Source organism: Pectinophora gossypiella, chromosome 7, assembly GCF_024362695.1.
Source record: "Pectinophora gossypiella chromosome 7, ilPecGoss1.1, whole genome shotgun sequence".
NCBI classification, from domain to species: domain Eukaryota; kingdom Metazoa; phylum Arthropoda; class Insecta; order Lepidoptera; family Gelechiidae; genus Pectinophora; species Pectinophora gossypiella.
This window is the reverse complement of record NC_065410.1, coordinates 14,553,239-14,579,188: the sequence shown is the minus strand read 5'-3', so window position 1 is coordinate 14,579,188 and position 25,950 is coordinate 14,553,239. Positions and strand designations below refer to the sequence as shown.

Sequence of the window (25,950 nt, the reverse complement as noted above, 5' to 3'; positions counted from 1 at the left end):
AAAAATATAATATCTATTTTCCTGTTTCATACTTTTTAAAGCGTGATTTTTCGTGTTTTAGTTTTTAAACTTATATTTAGTAAATTATCATAATGAGAAATGGAACAATAAGCGACTCCACATCTTTGATTCGTAACCCGGTACCACAGTACCTAGATCAAAATCCAGGGGCATTCTAAATGCAGTGGGGTGTCTCTCCTGCCAAATGTTAGCCGAGATTGGGAGACTATGGGTGGATTCCACATTTCACATCCAATGGTCTTGACATCACATTACATATAATGACGCGTAGTCAGTCAAATGTGAATAAGTGGCGTTTTATTGTTAGAGAAAATATAAGAATGTTCTATGACATTCGTTTTCCTTAATATTTTATCATACGACGACAAATGAGCGAAAATAATTAATGGTTAACGCGTGACGTAGAGAAAATGTATCAGAGTCTAGCAATATTTTAGGTTCAAATATACAATATTAATTTTTCGGACCTGTCAAATCTTCAGGTTAGATAAGCGGACCCTGTGAAAAACGGTATAATGCTAGGGGGATGATATACAATATTAATTTATATCTACTGTCTTCATTCCAGTCATAAAAGTCGCGTCGATTAATTTTGACATAACCACTCAAACTACAACTTTTCAATTTTTTCTTTACAATTTTTTTTATTTCATAAAATAAATGATATAATATGAAATTCATTTTCGGAGGTATGTGACCTAACGTGTATTGGGCTCGTTTTCCCTTAGCGGATTGGAAGGTCGAACAGGCAGCCGCTTCTGTAAAAAACTGAAGCTGTCAAATCTTCAAGTTAGGTAAGCAGGGTCCCGTTAAAAAAACGGAATAATGCTAGGGAGATGATGAGTAAATAGTAGAAAACTGGACATAAGAAAATAACACACTACTTTAATCATATTCAACAAAAGTTTCTCCCCATAGACGCGGCCAATCAGCTCACGACAACAAACACTTAAGAACCCCGATACCGACCCCGCTGGTGTGGTCGACGATTTCCCTCATTCAGCGCTTATCGCTATCGACCCACTAGAGTCGATTAATTCTTTCAAATATTATCCTCTCAAACGAAGCCCTGTGCCGAGGTTCGCGTCCAATTGGGTACCTGAGGCCGGTTTTCTTAAAATTTGTACCGGGTGAGAGCCCTCGCTTCCCATTGTCCGCCCAAGTAGTTAATGCGATTTGCGGAATTTATACAATAGGTTACGTCAAAAAAAAAACCTCAAAGGATCAGATAAATATGACATATGGTGACGATTAGTTAGTTCTATTGCGTATGCTACTTGCTCACAGACAAACAGAAGTCACATTTATCCTAATAATAATAATAATCCATTTTTAATGAACTTTGTAAGCAAATAATATAAAAGTATTTAAAAAGTTATATTAATTTAACGTTTGCTGGTTCATCGTTGTGCCTTTATAAAATATTCCGCGTCCAATCTGTTTAAACCGATTATTTTTAAATTACTTCGTAAAACAGTTATTTATTAAGTCGGGTCATCATGTCAGCGAATTTATTTCACGCCTCTACCATAATATTTTTGCGATTATGTCCCCACCGGGATTCGAACCCGAGACATCCGGATCGTGAGCCCAACGCTCAATCACTAGACAACGGAAGCAATGCAACACATTATTTATATTTTCGTAGTTTATTATCCCACAAATATTTACCTACCTCCAAGTAAACTGCAAGTTTATACCTTATAAGTATTTTTTTTTATATTAATCCATGTATATATGGTACACTTTGGGAACTACTATGGTACGAGGAAAATTAAGAGAAAATAGACACAAATAGACCTTTTCACCAGCCTCCGTGGTCTAGTGGTTAGAGCGTTAGGCTCATGATCTGGAGGTCCGGGTTCGATTCCCGATGGGGACATTGTCGAAATCACTTTGTGAGACTGTCCTTTGTTTGGTAAGGATTTTTCAGGCTTGAATCACCTTATTGTCCGAAAAAGTAAGATGATTCCGTGCTTTGGAGGGCACGTTAAGCCGTTGGTCCCGGCTATTAGCCGTAAAAACACTTCCACCAACCCGCAGTGGAGCAGCGTGGTGGAGTATGCTCCATACCCCCTCCGGTTGATTGAGGGGAGGCCTGTGCCCAGCTGTGGGACGTATTTAGGTTGTTTATGTATGTATGTAAACGATGTATATATGGTACACCTTTTTACAGCTGTGCCACATTGTATGCCCAGTAAATCTACTTATATTTTATTCTGTTTCTGTATAATAGTTATTAGTGTATGCTCTATATAGTAGGGTGTCACAAATTGATGTATAAATATTTTCTCTCTCCCCCCCCCCCCCTTCTCTCTCTCTCTCTCTATCTCTCTCTCTCTCTTATTCTTTTTCTCTCTATTTTAGAGTACTCTAAACTAGCAAGCATGCATGAAGTCGTTAATGAGAGTGGAAGAAGCGAACGTGGCGTGTCAGGGTCGTAGAAATCCGTGGACTCTACCTACCCCAACGGGACATAGGCGTGATCATATGTAAGTATTATGATCTTTATCTGTCTATATTAAATATTTTTTTCATTTATCAGCGGGTTCCGGCACAGAAGATCCTCTGGATGACACCACCCTGGATATATCGTCCCGTCGCTTCAGGGCAGAGTTTCTCCAGGAATGGCAGGGGTCTACAGAAGCCCCCTACTTTGACCCCACTACTCCAAGAAACGTAACTGGACTGGTCGGTCACCCGGTGAGACTTTTATGCAGAGTCAAGAATTTGCAAAATCGGACGGTGAGTTAAATAAAGCTTTTATTTTGGTTTTTAAAAGTACCTACTTAAATTGTGAAATTGCCTTTTTTGTATAGTTTTAAAGAACATCTAGGGCCGAGGTTTTTCTTGCAGTTACTTTTCCTTGGTTGTACAGGCTGTGAGAAGATACAGTATATAGTTATAGTCGGACGATATGTTTGACAATAAAAGTATTTATGTAATATTTTTTGTAAAAAAAAATGTAATTTCAAATTTAAATTATGGTACCCGCTGAATAAAGACATTTTTAAGTTTGAGTTATAAGCCTCAAATTGCTTTTCCGAATTCACTAGACACGTCGTTGGTATGCAACCCGCTAAACACATTCTCTAAAACAAAATAACATTCATTAGAAAAAGACATCAATTTTGACTAAGAAATTTACTTACTTGAAAAAAATATCGTAACCACTACAGCACTAGAAAGAAGAATTGTTATTAATTTATTTCAAGTGCAGTTTTCACTAACACAGTTGGCTCGACCATCAGAGCGATACGGCTCACCACCTATCATGTTAGTCTAACAGAAAACTCGGTGAGACGCAGGTACTTTTTTCATGTTCCAATGGATGTACCTGTAACTACCCCAATGGATTTTTTTAAATATGTATTTTTCAAAATTGCCTTCAAAGTTAGCGCTTTTTGAACGTCAAAAATTAAATTACATAATGGCCCCGATTCCTGCAGACACCGCCTAATTTTATTTTAAGTTATATCCGTCATTTTCATATCCGTCGAAAAGGAAAGGGACGGATGATTCACAGCTCTTAATTTTAGGAAGAATGAGTAAATGAATGAATAACCCGGGCGAATCAAAAGGTACGTCGCTGGTATGCAATCCGTTTGACGTGCTGTCTACTTAACTGTGTCGGGTTATTGACGGATGTAAAATTTTTAGACGGTTGGTTTAGATTTGTGCTTAAAATTGACGTGTGTTCCATAAATTTTATGCTTGTCGATTACCCGTCCCTTTCCTTTTCGGCGGATAAGAAAATTACAGATATAATTTAAAATAAAATTAGATGGTATTTACAGGAATTAGCACCAGCTGTAAAACTACTACCACATCGAAATCTGTAACGCTGAGGGAAAGACGTGGCCAGGAAACCTCCCAGCACAGGGCCATAGTCCTACTGTTTCATGCTTCCCTTTCTTTATTTTTTTTAAATCCAGTTTGTATTACATAATTTATAAACTTACATTAAATGGTATTCCAATTGCAGTCGATGGAAGGAAAGTGAAAAATAAAGAGTTTATGTGACTTTATCACAGAAACAGTGTTTTCTGAGCTCCCTGACTGAAGCAGGCCTGTCCACATACTCAGCACCCAATCACGAGTTGACGCGAGTTGTTGGAGATATTATTATAGTCGTGTTATGTTAGAAATGTGCCTGCTTGTAAACAAGTTGTTCCTAGACACGCTAGAAAGTAATCTCGAAAGATTGCCTAGTATACATAATAAGGCGAATAGACAGTTTCATTATATCTACTCAGATTGGAGTGTTCAATTTGTCTTTGCAAAGATTGTTTTGTCAGCAAGCAAGAGTTGGAAATAAAAGCTCGACACGCCACGAGATCGTCAAACTTTCCTCTCAAAACGATAACTTTATCATTCTCGTAAGTACGCCGATGTGAGTATTCTAAAAACTGTGAGACTTTACGTCAGTAGGTACTTTATTGAATCCTGTTTTTCCGAAAGAAAAAGGTCTCTCAGCTAGCGTCTTGGTTCTTTTCTTTGGTTCTTGGTTTTCTTGATTTCATTCTTCCACGAAGAGAAGAGATCGACAGTGGAGCGAGCTTACCCAGAAAGGCACTGGCAGTCTCACACACGCGACGGAACGCAGCAATCTTAAGTAATGTTAGGTAAACGAATTGGAAAGGAACAGCACTCATTTTGACAACATTACATAACACATAACTAAGCTCACGACTATATCCGAATTGGGGTAGTCGAAAGTACTTCTATAGCAATATGAACTAAGTACCCACAACTCACGGAGCTTTACAATACAATACAATACAAAAACTCTTTATTGCACTTAAATCACATTAAAAAGTAAATTAGTATTATAATTATTATAGTATAGGATATGAATTTAATGAAAATTGTAGCGGGATAGACAGTGCAAAATAAAAAATAAAATGTTGAAAATATAAGTACTTATAACTAAACTAAACAGTAAATAATGATTATAATAATATATAAATACGTCAATATATACATACGTTACTATGGAAGAAAGGAAACCATGACAGTACTACCTACGTTATAAAGAAGAAGATGTAAGAAGAATGGAGTACAAAAGAAAAGCGTTATAAAGAGGAGAGAGAGCTGAGAAAGTGCTGCTTGAGCTTTCTGTTAGACCAACGTTATAGGTGGCCGTATCGCCGTCTATAACGGTCGAGCCCAGTGAAAACTGCACATAACTCATTTTGAACTGCTACCACTACAGATTAGCACCACATTCGTTGCGTAAAAAACGGGTCTGTTAATAACTTTAAGTAAGGCAAATGGACTCCAGAATATAAAAAAATAAATGCTAGGCAAAAAGTTTCATGAATCGCTTGAAGCCTGCATTTTGCTCCAGATAACCTAAAAAGAAGATTAAAAAGAAGATTAAAATAGTGGTAATAAAGTTTGTTTCCGCACACTGAACATTAGGAAGTGAAATGTGAAGTGTCTCGTAAAGGGCGATCCCCACTCGTCTGTCCGGAAAATACGTGCGTGAGGAAACGTTCCTATAACGTAAAATACTTATGTACTAAAAAAAATACAACACTCACACACACATACATAAATAAACTCACGCCTCTTTTCCACCGGAAAAAATAACCTAAAAACAAAAGAATACAAAAATTTCGAAAATGTCTTTCGTCTTCAGCTATACGTTATGTCTTATTGATTTTTACATTGTTTGTTTTAAAATACAAGTTTTTTTTTTTAATTTTTATTTATAGCATTTCAAAAATTACACGTAAGTACATTGGTTTTTTACAGAAGCGACTGCTTGTCTGACCTTCGAACCCACAAAGGGAAACCAGCCGCAGCCCAATACGGGTTAGGTCACATACCTCTGAAACGCATTATCGGGTATGTGAGTTTCCTCACGGTGTTTTTATTCACCGCTTAGCACGTATCATTTATGATCCAAACGTGAATTCGAAAACAGGTTCGAAAATCGTTGGTTTAGGATTCGAACCTGCGACCTCAATGAGAGAGTCAAGCGTTCTCCAACGGGGCTACCACGGCTCACGGATCTTACAGGATGTTTTAAAGTTTCCTATTTATTGAAGTGGGCAGAACCTTTTTTTTTTACTTATTGTAGATTTGTCGCAGATGGCATTAACTACCTAGCCGGACAAATGGGGAACGCTCTCAACCGGTACAACGTTTAAGACAACGGGCCTGAGGGTGCCTAGTTGGGCGCGAACCTCGGGTCAGGGCGTCGTCTAAGAGGAAAAATATTTGAAAGAATTAATCGACCCTAGTGGGTCGATAGCGATAAGCGCTGATTGAGGGAAATCGTCGACCACGCCGGCGGGGTTGGTATCGGGGTAGTGGGCAGAGCCTCTTGTATATTAGATCGTATATTAGACTCTTGTTAGAGATTCTTGACATTAAAACACTAACATACTATTTTAAATTATTAATAAAGGAACGTCGCGTTAAATGGACGTTTGAAAACTAATTTTAGAGTCGACTCAATGAAATACAGTATCAAAATTGACTAGTAATTTACGATAATTAAGCTATATTTTATTTTGCCTGTAGGTACCTACTTCGGCAACATTATAGAAGATTTGTATTATATTTATAGATGATATATGAATGTAAGAATACGTTTTCATGTGCGTACATAAAGAAAAGGTCAAGAGGCGATCCAATTTTATGCTTCCTGTAATTTATTACCGATATACCTTTCACAAGTGGTCCTACAAAATAACGGTTACGCCCAAATATTAAACCTTCACAGCCTTCAACTTTAACAATGAATAATAAATTGTATCCATGTTTATTCTGTAAGAACATAAACTGGCCCAGGTTATGGGCGATAGAAGTTTTATATTTATTATTAACCCCAAAGATAACCATCGTTTCGGTTCGGAAGTGGGCACTTAACTTTACCTATAGATACGACGTTACGCGAAAGCGCTCGACAGAATCCATTATACAGAACCTTAAGAAAAAACCTGAGAGTAGATTAGACCTTTTTTTCTTTAACGTTCCCTTAAGCCCGATCTCGAAGGCTTTGTTTCAAAGAATTTGAGAGGTTTCGACGTCACAAGCACAAAATAGCTGTTAGCAAACATCTTTCGCCTTTTAAATAATGTTGTTTTGAATGGAATTATTTTTAAGAGGGGAGTTGTTATTGGTAGGAGAAGATTTGGAAACGTAACAGCTGTGAACATATTAGCACCGACACGACATAATTATATCGTCAGAATCGAAAAAAATACCGTGACAGAATTTTATCCCGTCGCGGATGTTACCCCTACTGGTATTAATATTTTAACATAATCTCTTTGATTCAGCGGTGAGATTTGTGTAATGAATTCTCCACTGTACTCAGCTCGTTAGTATGCAATCTCCTGACGCGAGATATCTACTTTAATATTCCTACAGGTTTTAATTAATATTCTGTTTTTAAATAATCTACCATTGTATTATTTTATACGAGCTGTATATCTAGCCTTCAGTAATTTGTTTTTCTTTTTTGTGTATTGTTTGTTTTTTTGTGACGTGTAATTTGGATAATGACATTGTAAATCATTTTATTATTATTTCATAATTAATGTACCTAATGATTGACCGTTGAATTATTCAAATCAAAATCAAATCAAATCAAATATAAGTACTTTATTGCACAAACTAAAATTTCAACAATCAGACATAACACATGAATACAGTACAATTAAAAAATTAAATTAATTATTAATTAATTTTTTATTATTTTTATTTAGAATTATTTATTTTATTTTATTTTACTATTTGCATGTTATAATTTAAATAACTAAAAATGTAGTCCAAATGTTAAATGCTGACCATCTGCAAACTGTAATACCATTTTTATTGCGATTAAATGAAAGAATGAATATATATATATGTATATATATATTGAATGATTATGAATTATGAGAACTAAAGCTTATATTTCCTTTGCTAAGTAAATTTAGAAAACGAGCGTTCAAAAAATCCACTTTCCTTATGTCTTTCTGTTTATACAACACTATACACGAAACAGAAAAACACAAATCCAAACCTTCAAAACTGCATTTTTTTTCCAAAGTTTATTAGAAGTCCTTATTATTTTTTCAAAGCAAAAGCAAATTTAATATAAATGAAAAGGGAAAACGTAGGTTTTTTTGACAACACCTGCGGTAAAATGACCCATGTCAACGGTATAGCTGAGGACAATCCAAAGATGCTTAACGCATTTGGACCTTATTTTCGTAAATATCGCAGATGAATCAAAACCTATAGGGTACTTCCCATAGACTTAGAATTACGAAATCCCAAAGACTCATTGTCATATCGTCGTTGCCAATTTAAAATCAATTATGTGCAATCAATTAAAATCAATTAACAGCCTACGTGGTCTAGTGGTTAGAGCGTTAGGCTCACGAACTGGAGGTCCGGGTTCGATTCCCGATGAGGACATTGTCAAAATCACTTTGTGAGTCTGTCCTTTATTTGGTAAAGGCTTTTCAGGCTTGAATCACCTGATTGTCCGAAAAAGTAAGATGATTCCGTGCTTCGGAGGGCACGTTAAGCCGTCGGTCCCGGCTATTAGCCGTAAAAACACCTCCACCAACCCGCAGTGGAGCAGCGTGGTGGAGTATGCTCCATACCCCTTCCGGTTGATTGAGGGGAGACCTGTGCCCAGCAGTGGGACGTATATAGGCAGTTTATGTTATGTGCAATCTGGTCAATTTTACAGAAATTAAAAAATACGTCCGCCTGAAAATTTTATGTATGACTGTGTATTTAAAAATATTAAAAGATAATTGATATTTACGTACATAAAAGTTTGTACTTAATGTTTTAGGAACAAAATACTATTCGATCCTGAAAAAAAAAAGGAATTTGGTGCGTGCGACACATAAGAGCTTTTAAATTGGCAACGACGATAGAAAATGTTGCCAAGATGAGATTATATCGATAGCAATGTCAAAAATTATCAGATCTTATGAAGAGACATGTTTCTAACTCTACACGCCCTAACTATACAAACCCTAAGTCCAAAAACTCTATACATTTGGCAAATGGAGCTTGCCCGTTTCGTTACTATAAGAACTATATATAACAGAATGGCATTTAACATTCAATAAATTTGCCCACCATGGCCATGGTAGTGAAATAGTTTTTCAACTTACGCTTTTTTCCCTATCGTGTGGGTTGTGAGGTGGATTACCAACCTCATCAACCCTGGTGTCAGGGCTATTATGGAGCCGCCAAAGGCCTCTGACATGGCTCGTATATCGACTATGTACTTACATCAGTAAGTAGTAACAGAGAACAACAGCTTAACGTGCCTTCTGAAGCATGGATCGTCTATTTTCGGACACTCAGGTGACCAGCCTGTAATGTCCTAGGCAAACCAGGGCTCACAATATGATTTTTGTGATATATTTCCATTGGGATTCGAACTCGGGACCTCCGGATCGTGAGCCTGAAGCTGAACCACTGGACCACGGAGGCCGTTACCTTACCTTACGCTCATGTGATGATAGCATGTACGTTCATTCAAGTACACTACCACGACTTCCTCTAATAACAAAATAATACCTATAACTGAATTGGAACTGCCTATTAAAAATGCATGTAATACAGAATTTCATTTTTTGTCACGATTGTGGATTAAAAATGCAAAAAATGATTATTGTCACGTGTATACAATACAGAGGTGCTATTTTCATTTGTATATTTTGTGCGCTGGAATTATTTTTTGGCGTGACATATAATAATTTTACCTCATCATCACCAGCCCATTAACGTCCCCACTGCAGGGGCACGGGCCTTCCCTATGGATGGATAGGGAGATCGGGCCTTAAACCACCACGCGGGCCCAGTGCGGATTGGTGGTTATTAACGACTGCTAATGCAACCGGGACCAACGGCTTAACTCGGCTCAATTTCGGCTCGGCTCGGTTCGGCTTAATTTTACCTAATAATTATCATTAACTCCTTGGTCAGACGACACGATCGACTGGTAGTAAAGATATTGGGTGTTTTCCCGCTGCTTCTCGAAATATCTACGACACTATGGTGGCGGGTGACCCCATTCGCGCCACTAACAAAATGGCAATGTTGCCACCAGGAAACGAAGCCAGTTTAGAAAAGTGTTCCTCTAGTTATTAGATATTGTAATTATATACCTACATTTATTTTAAAAATGTGTTTTTCTTGCAGTTTCTTGTCCTCAGCCAAAACACCTTGCAAAATTCTTTAGATTCAAAAATGTTAAAATGAATTTTAACTAGTTTATCTCTGATAATTACGTTAAATAAATGTTTCGTAGTCTGTTCGTCAGATCGTGAGTCTAACGTTCTAACTACTATACCGCGGAGGCTATTATTTATTTTATGTTTATTTTATATCAATGATGTCATCTTCGGCAGGTATCATGGGTGCGCCACCGCGACATCCACCTGCTGACGGTGGGCCGCTACACGTACACCTCGGACCAGCGGTTTGAAGCGCAGCACAAGCCGCGCTCCGAAGAGTGGGCGCTCCGCATACGGAGCCCGCAGCGCCGCGACTCCGGACAGTACGAGTGCCAGATCTCCACCACGCCGCCCATTGGTTACGCTGTGTACCTCAATATCGTAGGTCAGTTTCCCAGTTTTACTTGTTAGGTACAGAGGCCCTATCCAAGTCGCAAGCGCTTAAGATCTCCACCACGCCGCCCATTGGTTACGCTGTGTACCTCAATATCGTAGGTCAGTTTCCCAGTTTCACTTGTTAGGCACAGAGGCCCTATCCAAGTCGCAAGCGCTTAAGATCTCCACCACGCCGCCCATTGGTTACGCTGTATACCTCAATATCGTAGGTCAGTTTCCCAGTTTCACTTGTTGGGCACAGAGGCCCTATCCAAGTCGCAAACGCTTAAGATCTCCACCACGCCGCCCATTGGTTACGCTGTGTACCTCAATATCGTAGGTCAGTTTCCCAGTTTCACTTGTTAGGCACAGAGGCCCTATCCAAGTCGCAAGCGCTTAAGATCTCCACCACGCCGCCCATTGGTTACGCTGTGTACCTCAATATCGTAGGTCAGTTTCCCAGTTTCACTTGTTGGGCACAGAGGCCCTATCCAAGTCGCAAACGCTTAAGATCTCCACCACGCCGCCCATTGGTTACGCTGTGTACCTCAATATCGTAGGTCAGTTTCCCAGTTTTACTTGTTAGGTACAGAGGCCCTATCCAAGTCGCAAGCGCTTAAGATCTCCACCACGCCGCCCATTGGTTACGCTGTGTACCTCAATATCGTAGGTCAGTTTCCCAGTTTCATTTGTTAGGTACAGAGGCCCTATCCAAGTCGCAAGCGCTTAAGATCTCCACCACGCCGCCCATTGGTTACGCTGTGTACCTCAATATCGTAGGTCAGTTTCCCAGTTTCATTTGTTAGGTACAGAGGCCCTATCCAAGTCGCAAGCGCTTAAGATCTCCACCACGCCGCCCATTGGTTACGCTGTGTACCTCAATATCGTAGGTCAGTTTCCCAGTTTTACTTGTTAGGTACAGAGGCCCTATCCAAGTCGCAAGCGCTTAAGATCTCCACCACGCTGCCCATTGGTTACGCTGTGTACCTCAATATCGTAGGTCAGTTTCCCAGTTTCATTTGTTAGGTACAGAGGCCCTATCCAAGTCGCAAGCGCTTAAGATCTCCACCACGCCGCCCATTGGTTACGCTGTGTACCTCAATATCGTAGGTCAGTTTCCCAGTTTCATTTGTTAGGCACAGGGGCCCTATCCAAGTCGCAAGCGCTTACCTTGTCAAATCCTGGATTTCCAGACACAATATTTGGGTTTCGGATTTTAAAAGACATCTGGACTTTTTTGAGATACACAAAGGGTAATAACGGGTCCTTATTACTAAAACTTCGCTGTCTGTCTATCCGTCCGTCCGTCGGTCACCAGGATGTAGGTATCTACGTCAGGAATCGCGATAGCTAGACATTTCAAATTTTCACAAATTACTTATTTCTATTTGTACCTATTTTTATAGTTGACATTGTACGGCTTTAAAGTGATAGTTACCTATTTTCTTTTTAAATCGTGTACATAATTATTCCAAAATTCAATGGCAGAAGCATTTAACATAAAAATAATTGTTGCTTGACCTTTGAATTATATAGAAATATGTTGCTAGTTGCTTAGAATAATAATGGGTGGAAGATGTAATTGTGACTGGGTATAAAAATGTCATTATTAATTCCCAAAAACAAATATAAAAGATGCATTATGTCTGTTATCCACTAAATTAAAAGTTTAAGCGAAGGAAAATCTGTACAGCGCCATCTATTTTGTTTCTAAGGGACTGTTGAAAATATATAATATATTTTAATATTTTTAAATATGGAAACACTATTGTGATCACGTTCATTCGCGGAGCTTTCGCTGTTCCCTTCTCTCAATACAACACAAGAAAAAGACGCTGCTGTTTCATTTTATAAATATAATTTCACCGCCTCGACACCCAAGGATTTCTTCAGGGATGTACCTTGGACAGTCCCTCTCTGATTGATTAGTTTATTCATTATATCAATTTTACGTAAACCCTTATTAGTTCATCCACGCATACGCGCATATAAAAGCGCAAGTCGAGTCGATGCGGGGCGTGCTATAACTTATTTTATTAATCAGCCTACATACGTCCCACTACTGGGCACATGCCTCCCCTCAATAAACCGGAGCGGGGATGAAGCATACTGCACTATGCTGTTCCACTGCTGGTTGATGGAGGTGTTTTACGGCTAATAGTCAGGACCAATGGTTTAACGTACGTTCCGAAGCACGGAATCGTCTTACTTTTTCGGACAATCAGGTGATTGAAGGTTGCAATGTCCTTACCAAATAAATGTCACTCTCACAAGACCTCCAGATCGTGAGCCCAACGCTGTTAGACCACGGAGTAAAAAACATAAGAATGCAATTAAACAAAAAACTTTAGCTGGTCAGTAGTGGTTAGGCGATACAAATTGCAAGAAACTGCAAAGTGTGCTATGTTGATACATACATACATAAACTCACGCCTATTTTCCACCGGGGTAAGCAGAGACTATAGAAGTTCATGTGCTTCGATCCTGAAACACTTCTCTTGCTTCCTCCACATTCATCAATCGCTTCATACACGCACGCCGTTTCTGATCATACTAAACATTCTCTAAGGACATCTCCAATTCAGTCAAAGTAAGCATGCATTATGTTGTGTGCATGTGTGGTTTGTGTGCTATGTTGATGATTTTTTTTTCATTCACAGAACCAGAAACCACGATTTCCAGTGGACCAGAACTGTTCCTCCAGGCAGGATCAACCATCAACCTCACATGCACTGTGCGTCACACCCCTGAACCTCCCTCTTCCATCACCTGGACTCATGGAGAGCAGGTATTTTTTTACAATGTTAGTGGCATCCATCTTTAATTACTTATTGCTTTTGCCTTGCTCCGAAACCGTGGTAGTTCAGTTGGTAGGATAATTCTAGGAGGATGATACATAATATTAATTTATATCTCTACTGTCTTCATTCCTAAATAAAACACATAATAACGGGTTCTTACCGCGTTTGAATCAGGGATATGAGACTCCCGATATTTCGACACTGTTGCAAGTGCCATGATCACGAAAGTCTCATATCCATCATTCAAACGTGGTAAGAACCCGTTATTTTGTGTTTTAATTATGATAAAAACCGCATTAACTTAAAACAATGTCTTCATTCGTGTCATAAAAGTCGCGTCAATTAATTTAGACATAAACACTCACACTACAACTTATCTCCCGGTATTTCGACACTGTTGCAAGTGCCATGATCACGAAAGTCTCATATCCCTGATTCAAACGCGGTAAGAACCCGTTATTTTGTGTTTTAATTATGATAAAAACCGCATTAACTTAAAACAATGTCTTCATTCGTGTCATAAAAGTCGCGTCAATTAATTTAGACATAAACACTCACACACACTACAACTTATAGGCCCACGGGCTTGCTCTAAAAAATCGAATCAAGCATTTTCTATATTTCATAAATGCTGTGGAATTACAATGCAAGATTGTGTTGTGGTTAATTTTATTTAATAGTAAATAGTAGAAAAGAGCCCAGTTAGTAAAACGCTTGCCTTTCACTTTGAGGTCGCAGACTCGAATCCAGCACAGGCCTAAACCAATGATTGTCGAATTTGTTTCCGAATTCATGTTTGGATCATAAATGATTATCATGTGCCCAGCGGTGAGGAAACCCACATTCCCGAGAAATGCATTTTCGGAGGTATGTGACCTCCTGTGTGTTAACCTGTATTGGGCTGGTTTTCCCTTCGCGGTTTGGAAGGTCAGACAGGCAGTCGCTCCTGTAAAGAACCGGACTTTTCAAATCTTCAGGTTACGTAGGTAAGCTGACCCTGTGTAAACGGGATAATGCTAAGGGGATGATGAATAAGAAAACTAAGATTGAATTTTGTTTTTTTTTTCAAAATTGAAATAGAAGCCAATCTAAGATGATTGGATTAACAACCTTCAGATCTTGCCATTTTCTCTAGTCAAGTAGCGAATTGACTGCTCATAAAGTCTCATTAGTGATAACTAATGACACTATATATACACTATATATGACTGATAAGTCATTTGCTAGAACCAATTTACCTACTCTTTGATCTAAAATATTGGAATGGAGTAAAATCGGTATCGGACTGTAAAATCGGCGTTCATATTTTCCAAAACAAATTTATTTCCTCGTTGAGTATTTTTTTCACCCCTGTTTATAACATAAAATGATTTTTTTTCTTAAAATAAAATAATTCTTGAAACATGTCTATACTACCCCTAATAATCTATGAAACTGGATTAAAATCGATGTAGAAATGAATTAGGTAACGATAAAAAAGTACTTAAGTAAAGAAATTAATTTTTGAGACCAAAAATGTAACAAACAGTTGAGACGAAATTATTTTTTTCCAAAGAATTAAATGGACCATGGCCCCGTAACTATATGAGACCCGTCCCCCCTTTTAAAAGTTATTTCATACATGTTATTGGTTTCATTAGTATTTTGTAAAAAGATAACGAATTAGTTGTAACCTCAAAATCCATGGGGTTAAAAAACAAAATAAAAAAACAGTGTGTCGAAAATTTACGTTTTTATTCGTAATTCGCTATAAACATGTTTATAAAACGAAATTGGTATAAAATTGTTTCGTATTTATAAATATAAAATTAAACCCCTAGTCCACCATTAGGTGGTGAAAGCCACAAGTAATCATAATACCAAATGTAACTCTTGATACGAAGTCATAAAACGGATATGGTGAACCATTTTGTAGGTAGGTGATAAAAACAGTCCACCACTATCGAATGAGATGTCTGAAATCTGTTGGTGGATGAGGACGTCTTGACTCATCGTCCTTTGAATATAAAATTGTATTAAAACTAATTCTCGCAGATTATACTGGCTGACAGAAAAGTCCTATTAAAGTTTCTGCAAGATAAGGAAACAGACCCATAATAATATACAGCAAATTTTAAGTACCTGTCAACCTCAATCAATGCAAAAGTCTTTAGGGGCGTTCTGAATATAATTATCAAAATTACGTACATAAAGCGTCTGGAACACTCAAAAATCTGCATACAGTAATCTCCGGGACCTTGGAAGTAATTTTGAGCGCAAATCTCAGAGGGTTGGAAGAATCGATTTGACTTCACCGTTACATTAAAATGTGATTTCAATGTCTGATAAAATTACTGTAGTCAAAGTTCATTGAACTCATTGAACTTCGACTGCTTTGCTTATTCGATTTTGAAATATCACTAATTTCGAAATAAAATAGGATTTTAATAACGATATTAAGTATTCTGCAGCTTCATAGTATGTGTAAGATTGGTATATCTAAAATCGATTCTAAATTTAGTTTATTTAGGTAACATAAGTCCATAACAAAATTTGTGAATGTGTAAATATTTTTTAAACCATGCATTTATCATATAAGTGCAATTTCTATTAAGTTGGCGGAGTATAGACGGCGATACGGCTCACCACCTACCACGTTGGTCTAACAGAAAGCTCAGTGAAGCATGGGTGTCAAGTTTATCTTGGAAACACAATAGGAAATTATATAGTCTTGTTATGACAATGTTATGTATAGTATACTTATAAATAAAGATGCCTTTTCTTGCTATGACGATATCAGAAAAACCTACCTGAATATAATAAAATTCTTTATCAGCAAAAACAAGACCCGACCTTTTCCCCAGCAACCTCTTCGTTTTGTCTTGACATTCCCTATTACGCTCGAACATACCTAACCCTTAGCTGCCTAATACCATTGCCAACTCATCACTTGTCACCTGTTCAACACACTCATCGGAACAAGTGGGTATAAGAAAGAGTTGTTCACAGATAAGAATAACACAATTATCGATACCCTCGTCAATCCAGGGGGAACTCGAGCCCCTTAAACGTCAATACCCTTCCTCCTTTACAGCAGTGTTGTCGAGCTATCGATAGTTTGAATATCGATACCTTTTTCAAAAAAAAAATCTTGTCGAAACAGTTATAGGCATGTAAATAGTTAGCGGTCGACATGACAATATAATATGCACCTTATATTGAACATTTTTTTTGACGTGACTTATTGTAGATTTGCCGCAGGTGGCATTAAATACTTGGCCGGACAAATGGGGAGCACTGAAGGCTCTCATCTGGTACAACGTTTAAGACAACAGGCGTGAGGGTGCCAAGTTGGGCGCGAACCTCGGCTCAGAGCGTCGTCTGAGAGGAAAAATATTTGAAAGAATTAATCGACCCTAGTGGGTCGATAGCGATAAGCGCTGATTGAGAAAAGTCGTCGACCACCCTGGCGGGGTCGGTATCGGGGTCCTGAAGTGTTTGGAGTCGCGAGCTGATTGGGTGCCTCTATGGCCTTATATTGAACAACACATAAGCACTTTTAAAAAGAAACACATGCGGATTTGATTTTTATTAACAATACATCACAAAAGACAAGCTTGTAACAATACCGCTAAAAATTGTGTTCTCAATTTTTACCCGAATTTAAATCAGTTGAAAGAAACCGAGGTTTTGCTACGGAAAATCACACGAGAATGTTAAGTTTTCAAAATCGTCTGCTTTTCTTCTTATTATTGCAAATCTGTCTACCTCAGGTATAACAGGCGTAAATTATATCTATACCACAATAACCCATAATATAGCATCACTCCTGTACCCTCGCTAGGCTATGTTTGCGTCTCTTGTAATAGGGGGCGTAGCTATTGCCATTAACCGGGCACATATCTTAGAATCCACGTGATAACAATAGGATATTTGAGTGTGTCAAAGATAAATATAAATCTAATCTAGAAATAGAAAACAGTTTCAGATGATCACAAATCAATCTTATTTTACTTTTCGATTTATTATCTTCGAATTTTATTTATGAATGAACGTTTGACCGCTTTTATTGATGACGTCACAGCATAGTATGTCAAACTTTCGTTTAGATATTTCGTAAAAAGTAACTCATTTGACTAGGTTGTCAAGTAGCCTATTATTAATTTCAGATGATCCAAACAAATGCAGTAATTTACGTTTAATTTATTACCAAAGCACGGAATCATCTTTTTCGGACAATCAGGTGATTGAAGCCTGCAATGTCTTTACCGAACAAAGAACAGTCTCAGAAAGTGATTTCAACAATGTCCCCATAGGGAATCGAACCCGGACCTCCAAATTATAAGCCCAACGCTTTAGCCACTAGACTACGGGGGTTATTTTATTTAGTAATCACAATGTCATAATTTATCTTTGACCTAGAAAACTATGCGATGAAATCTATCGACTGTCGATATCGTTAAACCTTGATCAGCACTTTCGGTTCCTGCGGTGACATTGACGTGAACCTTAGCGAGGATAATTGAGCGGAATTATTACTTGGGAGGATGAATAAATAAAGGCGAGAATTTAACCACATATCACTCACTTAACCACTTATCACTTTCTTATGCTTAGGGGTGTTCGGAAAATGTTTGGTTAAGGATTTTCGATACCGCTTGCAATAGCGAAAGGGGAGGTTGCGTCTGCTTGCTGAAGGTTTTCATTGTGCATAACATGAAGGATTTTCCAAGCTACTTTCCTCAAAAATCTTATAGATGGCGCTGTAATTATATTGCTACGCTTAACCTTCTTACTTCATGTATTATAGTCTCCTGAGTTCCAAGGTCCGAGAAATAAAGTTGTTGCTAATACCGGGTGTTCTATAGGCAGAAGAAATCTTTTATCATCACTGAGTCCTGAACTTTAATAAAACTATGGCTACTATGAACAATAAAAATATGGCTGCCTGTTTCTAGCTCAGACGAAATGTGTGACAAAGACAAATATATATACTACCATAATAAGTGCAATCTTCTCAAATTTATCTACAAAGATAAGTATAATACGAAAAAAACGACTTTGTTCTTCACAAAGAACGACCGGTAAATTTGACAAGTTTTGTTTCGCGATAGTCAGGACTCACCTATGAACGCCATTTTGTTCTTTGCAAAGTACGCGAGGACTCAGGAAGACATATGCATTTTTTTTATTTTTTTTAGATATGAATGACCCTTTTCATTACACCCAGGCAAATTACATCATCCATCCTTTATTATTCTGATCAAAATAAAGATCGGCAATATAGGTAGTATCATAATTCAATACATAATGTGATCCAAATATCAAGCAACAACTATTTTTATATATGCCTGCCATTAAAATGTATTTATGAATAATGATGTACCCGAGTAATGAGAAAATAGGTAATTATCACGTTAAATCTGTACAGCGCCATCTTTATTATTTTTGCGAACTCGTCGCAGGTTTTATAATCTTTTTATTTTATTTTTGAAATTGTTAATCATAATTTTGAATGATAATTGTAATTGTATTAATTTAACTAGATGTCGCGTGGTTCGCTCGCAGCAAGCTGCTCGCGTGTCCTGTATTAGTTCGAAGCTTTGTATGGCGGCCATCTTGTTTTCCCGCCGCCGTGTCTTGTTTGACCAAGACTTAAATAGGTGTCGTGAAATCAAAAAAGTTCTAGGTGCTATAGTTTTGCCAGGCCGTAGGGTGTCTCCCTGATGCGGAGCAGTTTTCCAAGATGACGTTCCGATCATCAATTTTACCTCTAAGACATTTTCTGGAAAAACAAAAATTTATATGGCGGCCATCTTGTTTTTCCGCCATTTTATTTTTTTATCACCGGCGATAAAATTTGACCAAGATTTAAATAGATTTCATGAAAACCAAAAAGATCCAGGTGCGATAGTTTCGCCAGGCCGTAGGGTGTCTCCCTGATGCGGAGCAGCTATCGAAAACCCAGACATATTTTCATACTCGACATGACGTTCCGATCACATTCCTATACATCATTTTTACCCCCGAGGCATTTTCAGGAAAAACGACAAATTTGTATGGCAGCCATCTTGTTTTTCCGCCATTTTTTACTGCGATAGAATTTGACCAAGACTTTAATAGGTCTCGTGAAATCAAAAAAGTTCTAGGTGCTATAGTTTTGCCAGGCCGTAGGGTGTCTCCCTGATGCGGAGCAGTTTTCCAAGATGACGTTCCGATCATCAATTTTACCTCTGAGACATTTTCTGGAAAAACAAAAATTTATATTGCGGCCATCTTGTTTTTCCGCTATTTTGATTTTTTTTCACCCACGATAGAATTTGACCAAGATTTAAATAGGTGTCGTGAAATCAAAAAAGTTCTAGGTGCTATAGTTTTGCCAGGCCGTAGGGTGACCCCTGATGCGGAGCAGTTTTCCAAGATGACGTTCCGATCAAAACCCTCATACATAATTTTTATCCCAGAGGCATTTTCAGGAAAAACTAAAAATTTGTATGGCGGCCATCTTGTTTTTCCGCCATTTTGGTTTTTTTTTTCACCGGCAATTAAATTCAACCAAGATTTAAATAGGTATCGTGAAAACTAAAAAGTTCCAGGTGCGATAGGTTTGCCAGGCCGTAGGGTGTCTCCCTGATGCGGAGCAGCTATCGAAAACCCAGACGTATTTTCATACTCGACATGACGTTTCGATCACATTTCTATACATATTTTTTTCCCCCGAGGCATTTTCAGGAAAAACTAAAAATTTGTATGGCGGCCATCTTGACTTTCCGCCATTTTGATTTTTTTTCACCGGCAAATGAATTTGACCAAGATTTAAATAGGTATCGTGAAAACTAAAAAGTTCCAGGTGCGATAGGTTTGCCAGGCCGTAGGGTGTCTCCCTGATGCGGAGCAGTTTTTCAAGATCGAACAGTTTTTCCATACTCAGCTTGACGTTTCGATCACACCTCCCATACATCATTTTTATCTCCGAGACATTTTCTGGAAAAACGAAATTTTGTATGGCGGCCATCTTGTTTTTCCGTCATTTTGATTTTTTTTCACCGGCGATTGGATTCGACCAAGATTTAAATATGTTATGCGAAAAAAAAATTGCTCCAGGTTTTATAGTTTTGCCAGGCCGTAGGGTGACCCCTGATGCGGAGCAGTTTTCCAAGATGACGTTCCGATCATCAATTTTACCTCTGAGACATTTTCAGGAAAAACGAAAAATTTGTATGGCGGCCATCTTGTATTTCCGCCATTTTTTTCATCGGCTATAGAATTTGACCGAGACTTAAATAGGTCTCGTGAAAACAAAAAAGTTCTAGGTGCCATAGTTTTGCCAGGCCGTAGGGTGTCTCCCTGATGCGGAGCAGCTATCGAAAACCCAGACGTATTTTCATACTCGACATGACGTTCCGATCACATTCCTATACATAAATTTTACCTCTGAAGCTTTTTTCTGGAAAAACAAAATTTTGTATGGTGGCCATCTTGTTTTTCCGCCATTTTGATTTTTTTTCACCGGCGATTGGATTCGACCAAGATTTAAATATGTTATGCGAAAAAAAAATTGCTCCAGGTTTTATAGTTTTGCCAGGCTGTAGGGTGTCTCCCTGATGCGGAGCAGTTTTTCAAGATCGAACAGTTTTTCCATACTCAGCTTGACGTTTCGATCACACCTCCCATACATCATTTTTACCTCCGAGACATTTTCTAGAAAAAAGAAATTTTGTATGGCGGCCATCTTGTTTTTCCGCCATTTTGATTTTTTTTCAACGGTGATTGAATTTGACCAAGAATTAAATAGGTTTCGTGAAAAAAGAATCGATCCAGGTGTGATAGTTTCGCCAGACTGTAGAGCGTCTCCCTGATGCGGAGCAGTTTTTCAAGATCGAACAGTTTTTCCATACTCAGCTTGACGTTTCGATCACACCTCCCATACATCATTTTTACCTCCGAGACATTTTCTAGAAAAAAGAAATTTTGTATGGCGGCCATCTTGTTTTTCCGCCATTTTGATTTTTTTTCACCGGCTGTTGACGACAAGAGCACCGCAGAAAGACAGCAAAAAACAATAACGTATCAAAAACATAAAATCAATAAAAATGTCATTTAATGACAGGCCGGAGACCAGCCAGTCGCTGCCTAACCAAATAGTTTGCCACATTCTGGGCCCTCAGTGCGAAGCACTAAGTCCTATGTTGCAGCAACTGACTGATCTACCGGCAGACGAATTAACTTTCGCGTCGGGCGACGCATTGACGCCCCGCTTGGGAGCGTAACATCCACAACCCTCACTGTCCCGTCCGCACCCGGGTGAAGAGTTGCCACTCTGCCTAAAGGCCAGCTACCACGAGGTAAATTGGGGTCTGTAATCAAGACGACGTCTCCCACCTTGAAATTGATACTTTGCTTCGCCGCTGGTCGTTGCGCCAAGCAAGGAAGATACTCGGTTATCCACCGCCTCCAAAAATGGTCCGCCAATCGCAGCGTGCGTCTCCAATCACATCTTCTTATCAGATCGGAATCGTCCAGTCGAGAGCCCAACCATGCGGTATTCGAAGATGAGCCCAAGATGAAGTGAAATGGTGTTAACGATTCTATAGTGTCAGGGTCAGAAGACACGTAGGTGAGCGGGCGTGAATTAATGAGCGCCTCCGCTTCCAACAGCAAAGTGAAGAGGATTTCTTCCCTCGGAGCTACTTCTCGAAGTGTTGAAGATAGAGCAGCTTTGACTGATTTCACAAGCCGCTCCCAGCAGCCTCCCATGAATGGCGCCGAAGGTGGGATGAAACGCCACTCAATTTGATGGTCTGCTCCAAATTGCTGCAGCTGATTTGAAGCCCCGACAAATGCTGTGCCGTTGTCGGAGAAAATCTTCTTGGGGCAACCACGGCGAGCGATAAAACGTCGCAGACTTAAAATTGCAGCATCTGCAGAGAGACTTGCTACGACTTCCAAATGCACTGCTCTGACAACTAAGCATGTGTAGAGAGCCACATAACGTTTTTCACGCCTTCGTCCAACCGATATATCGATCGGTCCGAAATAGTCGAGGCCCACATTAGTGAAAGGGCGACAGTGGTGTTCTAGACGTTCCTTAGGTAAATCACCCATTGGTGGGGTGTAAGGCAAATTCTTGCGTTTTCTACACCAAAAACATTCCCGAGCTACGGCCTTTATAGCATATCTACACTTCAGAATATAGAAACGTTGCTTTATTTCGTTTAAAATTAGTTCTTGATTGGCATGACCGGCTTTTTCATGAAAGTGACGGAGAATAAGGCGGACGGCAGGATGGCGTCCGTCCAAAACGATTGGCGACCTGGAATCGGCGCTGATTCCTGGAGCACGAAGAATGCGGGAACTCAGGCGCAACAGACCATCATCGCTGACACTTAAAACGATCTTCCGAAGACGACTATCTCTTGAAAAGGGTGCGGACGTCTTTAGGCACCCGATTTCTTCGGGAAAACTATCGAGTTGTGAAGCGAGTAACAAGCTCTTTTCTGCCAAAGATATATCAAAGGACGTTACATCTGAAAGAGAGTCAGTATTAGAATATAATTTAGAATTTAGAGAATCGGTAGGTTGAACAAAGGATCGAAACTTTCGACAGGCAAAAATCACGCGCGCGGTGGCTCTTAAAAGACGTAGCCATTTAGAAAAACGCGACGCGACGGGCACAGGTGGTGATAGAAGGAGTCGATCACGATGAAAACCTATCATCTCACGAGGTGACGATTTTAACTCTTGTAAGGACGAGTCTGATAGGTTTTCAATGTTAGAAGGCTCTAAAGGCCACTCCTCTGGGGAACAGAGAAGAAAGGGTGGACCGGTGAACCACCTATGGGAGGAGTCTACGGAAGTCCTCTTTGCTCTTGTCGCATCATCAGCGACATTAAGATTGCTTGGAAGCCAACGCCATTGAGTGACGTCCGTAGTCTCCGAAATTTCACCAACTCTATGAGCCACATATGGCTTAAAAATTCGGGCATCAGTACGAAGCCACTTTAGGACAGTCATGGAGTCCGACCAAATATAAGTACGCGTGGGTTTCAGTCGATGGCTAGCTTTAATCGTGTTAGCAAGACGGGCTGAAAGAAGAGCTGCTTGAAGCTCCAGACGCGGAATCGAAACGGGCTTTAAAGGTGCTACTCGGGCTTTACTGCCGATCAAAGCTAACCTGACTGTACCGTCGGTGAATAAAAAAACGCCAATAGGCGACGCATGAAAAAGCTTGTTCACTAGCGTCTGAAAACATATGAAGGTGGATCTCAAAAATGGATGAGTTAATACCCACATACCATCGAGGTATTCGTATTGTGCTAACGGATGCAAGCTCCGCAAGCCAGTCGTTAAAAATAATAGTGTAATTAGAAGGAAGCTCATCATCCCAACCTAAACGTTCCCTCCACAGAGACTGGACGAGAATTCGTCCTTTGACAGTGACTAACGTCAGCAAACCTAACGGGTCGTACACCTGCATAACACTTGATAAAATAGAACGCTTTGTGAGCTTGTTATTTTTAAACTCTCCAATGCGAAAACCTAAAGAGTCTTCATAGGGATTCCATTTGACACCAAGAGCGCTAACATCATTATTGGAAGGTAAGCTTAAACATCAAAACTAGAGTTTGCCCACAATTCCTTGGGTAACAAAGATAGAGCCTCGGGTTTATTAGAGATCCACGCCCTCATATCAAAACAACACTTTTTATGCAGTGCTACCAGCTCGGCTGCCAAATGAGCAGCAGAATCCACGTCGGAGTCGCTACCTATAAAATCATCCATGTAATGATCTTGTAGAACAGATTGAGCGGCACGCGGGTAAATTAACTCGTTCTCCGAAGCATTCTTGTTCATAATGTAGATTGCAGTGCAAGGACTGGACACTGCACCAAAAATCATAGAACTCATTCTAAATTCCTTCACAGGCGCCGACGAGTCACCATTTTCACGCCACAAAAAACGTTGTGCATCTCTATCCCTTTCCCGAATTTTTATTTGAGGAAACATCTCCCTAATGTCAGCTGTGAGAGCTACCTCGCCTTCTCGAAAACGAAATAAAATTCCTAATAGGGACTGAAGCATATCTGGGCCAGTAAGAAGCAAACTATTTAAACTAAGACCTTTAGTGACCGCGGCAGCGTCGTGAACGACTCTAAGCTTCTTCTTTTGCGGATGATAAACACCGAAATGCGGTAAGTACCACCTCGGGCCGCTTTCGGACGAATTAGATCGTTTGGAATGATTGTAATACGTTTCAGGACGACATTCCTCTGCGTAGCCCTTTTGAATAATGCCACACATGAAGTTCTTGTACGCCAAAGCAAAATCTGAATTTCTAGCCATTTGCCTTTCTAAAGATCGAAGACGGGAGAGAGCTTGAGGATAGCTATCGGGTAAACGAGTCGTACAAGAATCACTACGCCATGGCAGACCTACTTCAAACCGTCCATTTTCAACTCTACGCGCGGTCGACCCCAAAATATTTAGAGCACGTTGATCGTCGACGCTGTGGCGAGTAGGAAGCACGGAAACACCAAGCGAATCTAAATGATACTGGTTTTTAACGAGAGCTTCTAAAGAATCGTGAGATAAGTCGTTGTTAGGTTCATAGCAAGTGACTCGATGAACAGAAATATTACTATTTGACGTTGATAATGATGACCCACTCGCAATAGGACCAAAAAGCACCCATCCTAGTAAAGTTTTAGTAGCGACGGGCTCGTCGACTTTGCCTTCCTTTATATCACGACCTAGTGTAAGGAACCAATCCGCCGCCCCTATGAGAATAGTAGGTGTAGCGTCTTTGTAGCACAACTCGTCAGCTACGCCAGCCAAATACTTGAAACGTAGAACATCGTTTTCGTCGATTGTTTGTGCGCTTAACGCTAAAGACGAAATAGATCGCGCGTTCCGAATTAAGTAAGAATGATCCATGTTACGTCCCCGCACATAAAAGTTCACAAAACTTACGTCAGTGTGGCGTGACATACCACCAACACCATCGATTCGCATACGCTCTATTGGGCCGGCGGCGCCGATACGCGACGCGATCTCACTGTCTATGAGAGTGGCAGTGCTACCGTCGTCAAGCAGCGCGTATGTGTCAAAATCGCCAGCGGGACCGCTCACCACCACCGGGATGACTTTCAGAAGAACTTGAGGACGAACGGTGCCTGAGAGTTGCGGTGAATGAGCTGTTGCCACTTTTATAGTGTCTGGATCAACCGGAGGCGAGACCGCGTGCAATGACGTGCTCGCGCAGGGCTCGCCCTCGCGCGTATTTGGAGGCGAGACCGCTGCCGCAGAGGGAAGTGACGCAGAGCCGTGCAGTAACTTGTGATGGCGACGTGGACATCCGTCCAAACCACAAGGCTTAGTTTTACACGTGTTCCACTTATGTGGGCTCCCCTTAAGACACCTGAAACAAATTTTATTTTGACGTATGAAGTTCCATTTTTCGTCTACAGAAAGCGTTTTAAAAGTTGAGCATTCTTTAATGCTGTGAGCCTTCTTACAGAATAAACACGAAGCAGTAAGATGTTCATTAGATACGTGCACTCTGTCAC

The 25,950-nt window shown here is 39.6% G+C and overlaps 1 protein-coding gene across 2 annotated transcripts in view; it reads left to right on the top strand.

Annotated features, from left to right (window-relative positions):
- The window catches only part of LOC126368471 (zwei Ig domain protein zig-8-like), a 97,986-nt gene that overhangs the window by 54,632 nt on the left and 17,404 nt on the right, over positions 1-25,950 (top strand). The window contains exons 3-5 of one of the 2 annotated variants that reach the window (XM_050012489.1): positions 2,567-2,766; positions 10,404-10,614; positions 13,265-13,392. In XM_050012489.1, coding sequence (XP_049868446.1) covers positions 2,567-2,766; positions 10,404-10,614; positions 13,265-13,392 — 539 coding nt within the window. Of the gene's footprint in view, positions 1-2,566; positions 2,767-10,403; positions 10,615-13,264; positions 13,408-25,950 lie in introns of both variants that reach the window. The other variant, XM_050012488.1, reaches the window with a different exon arrangement.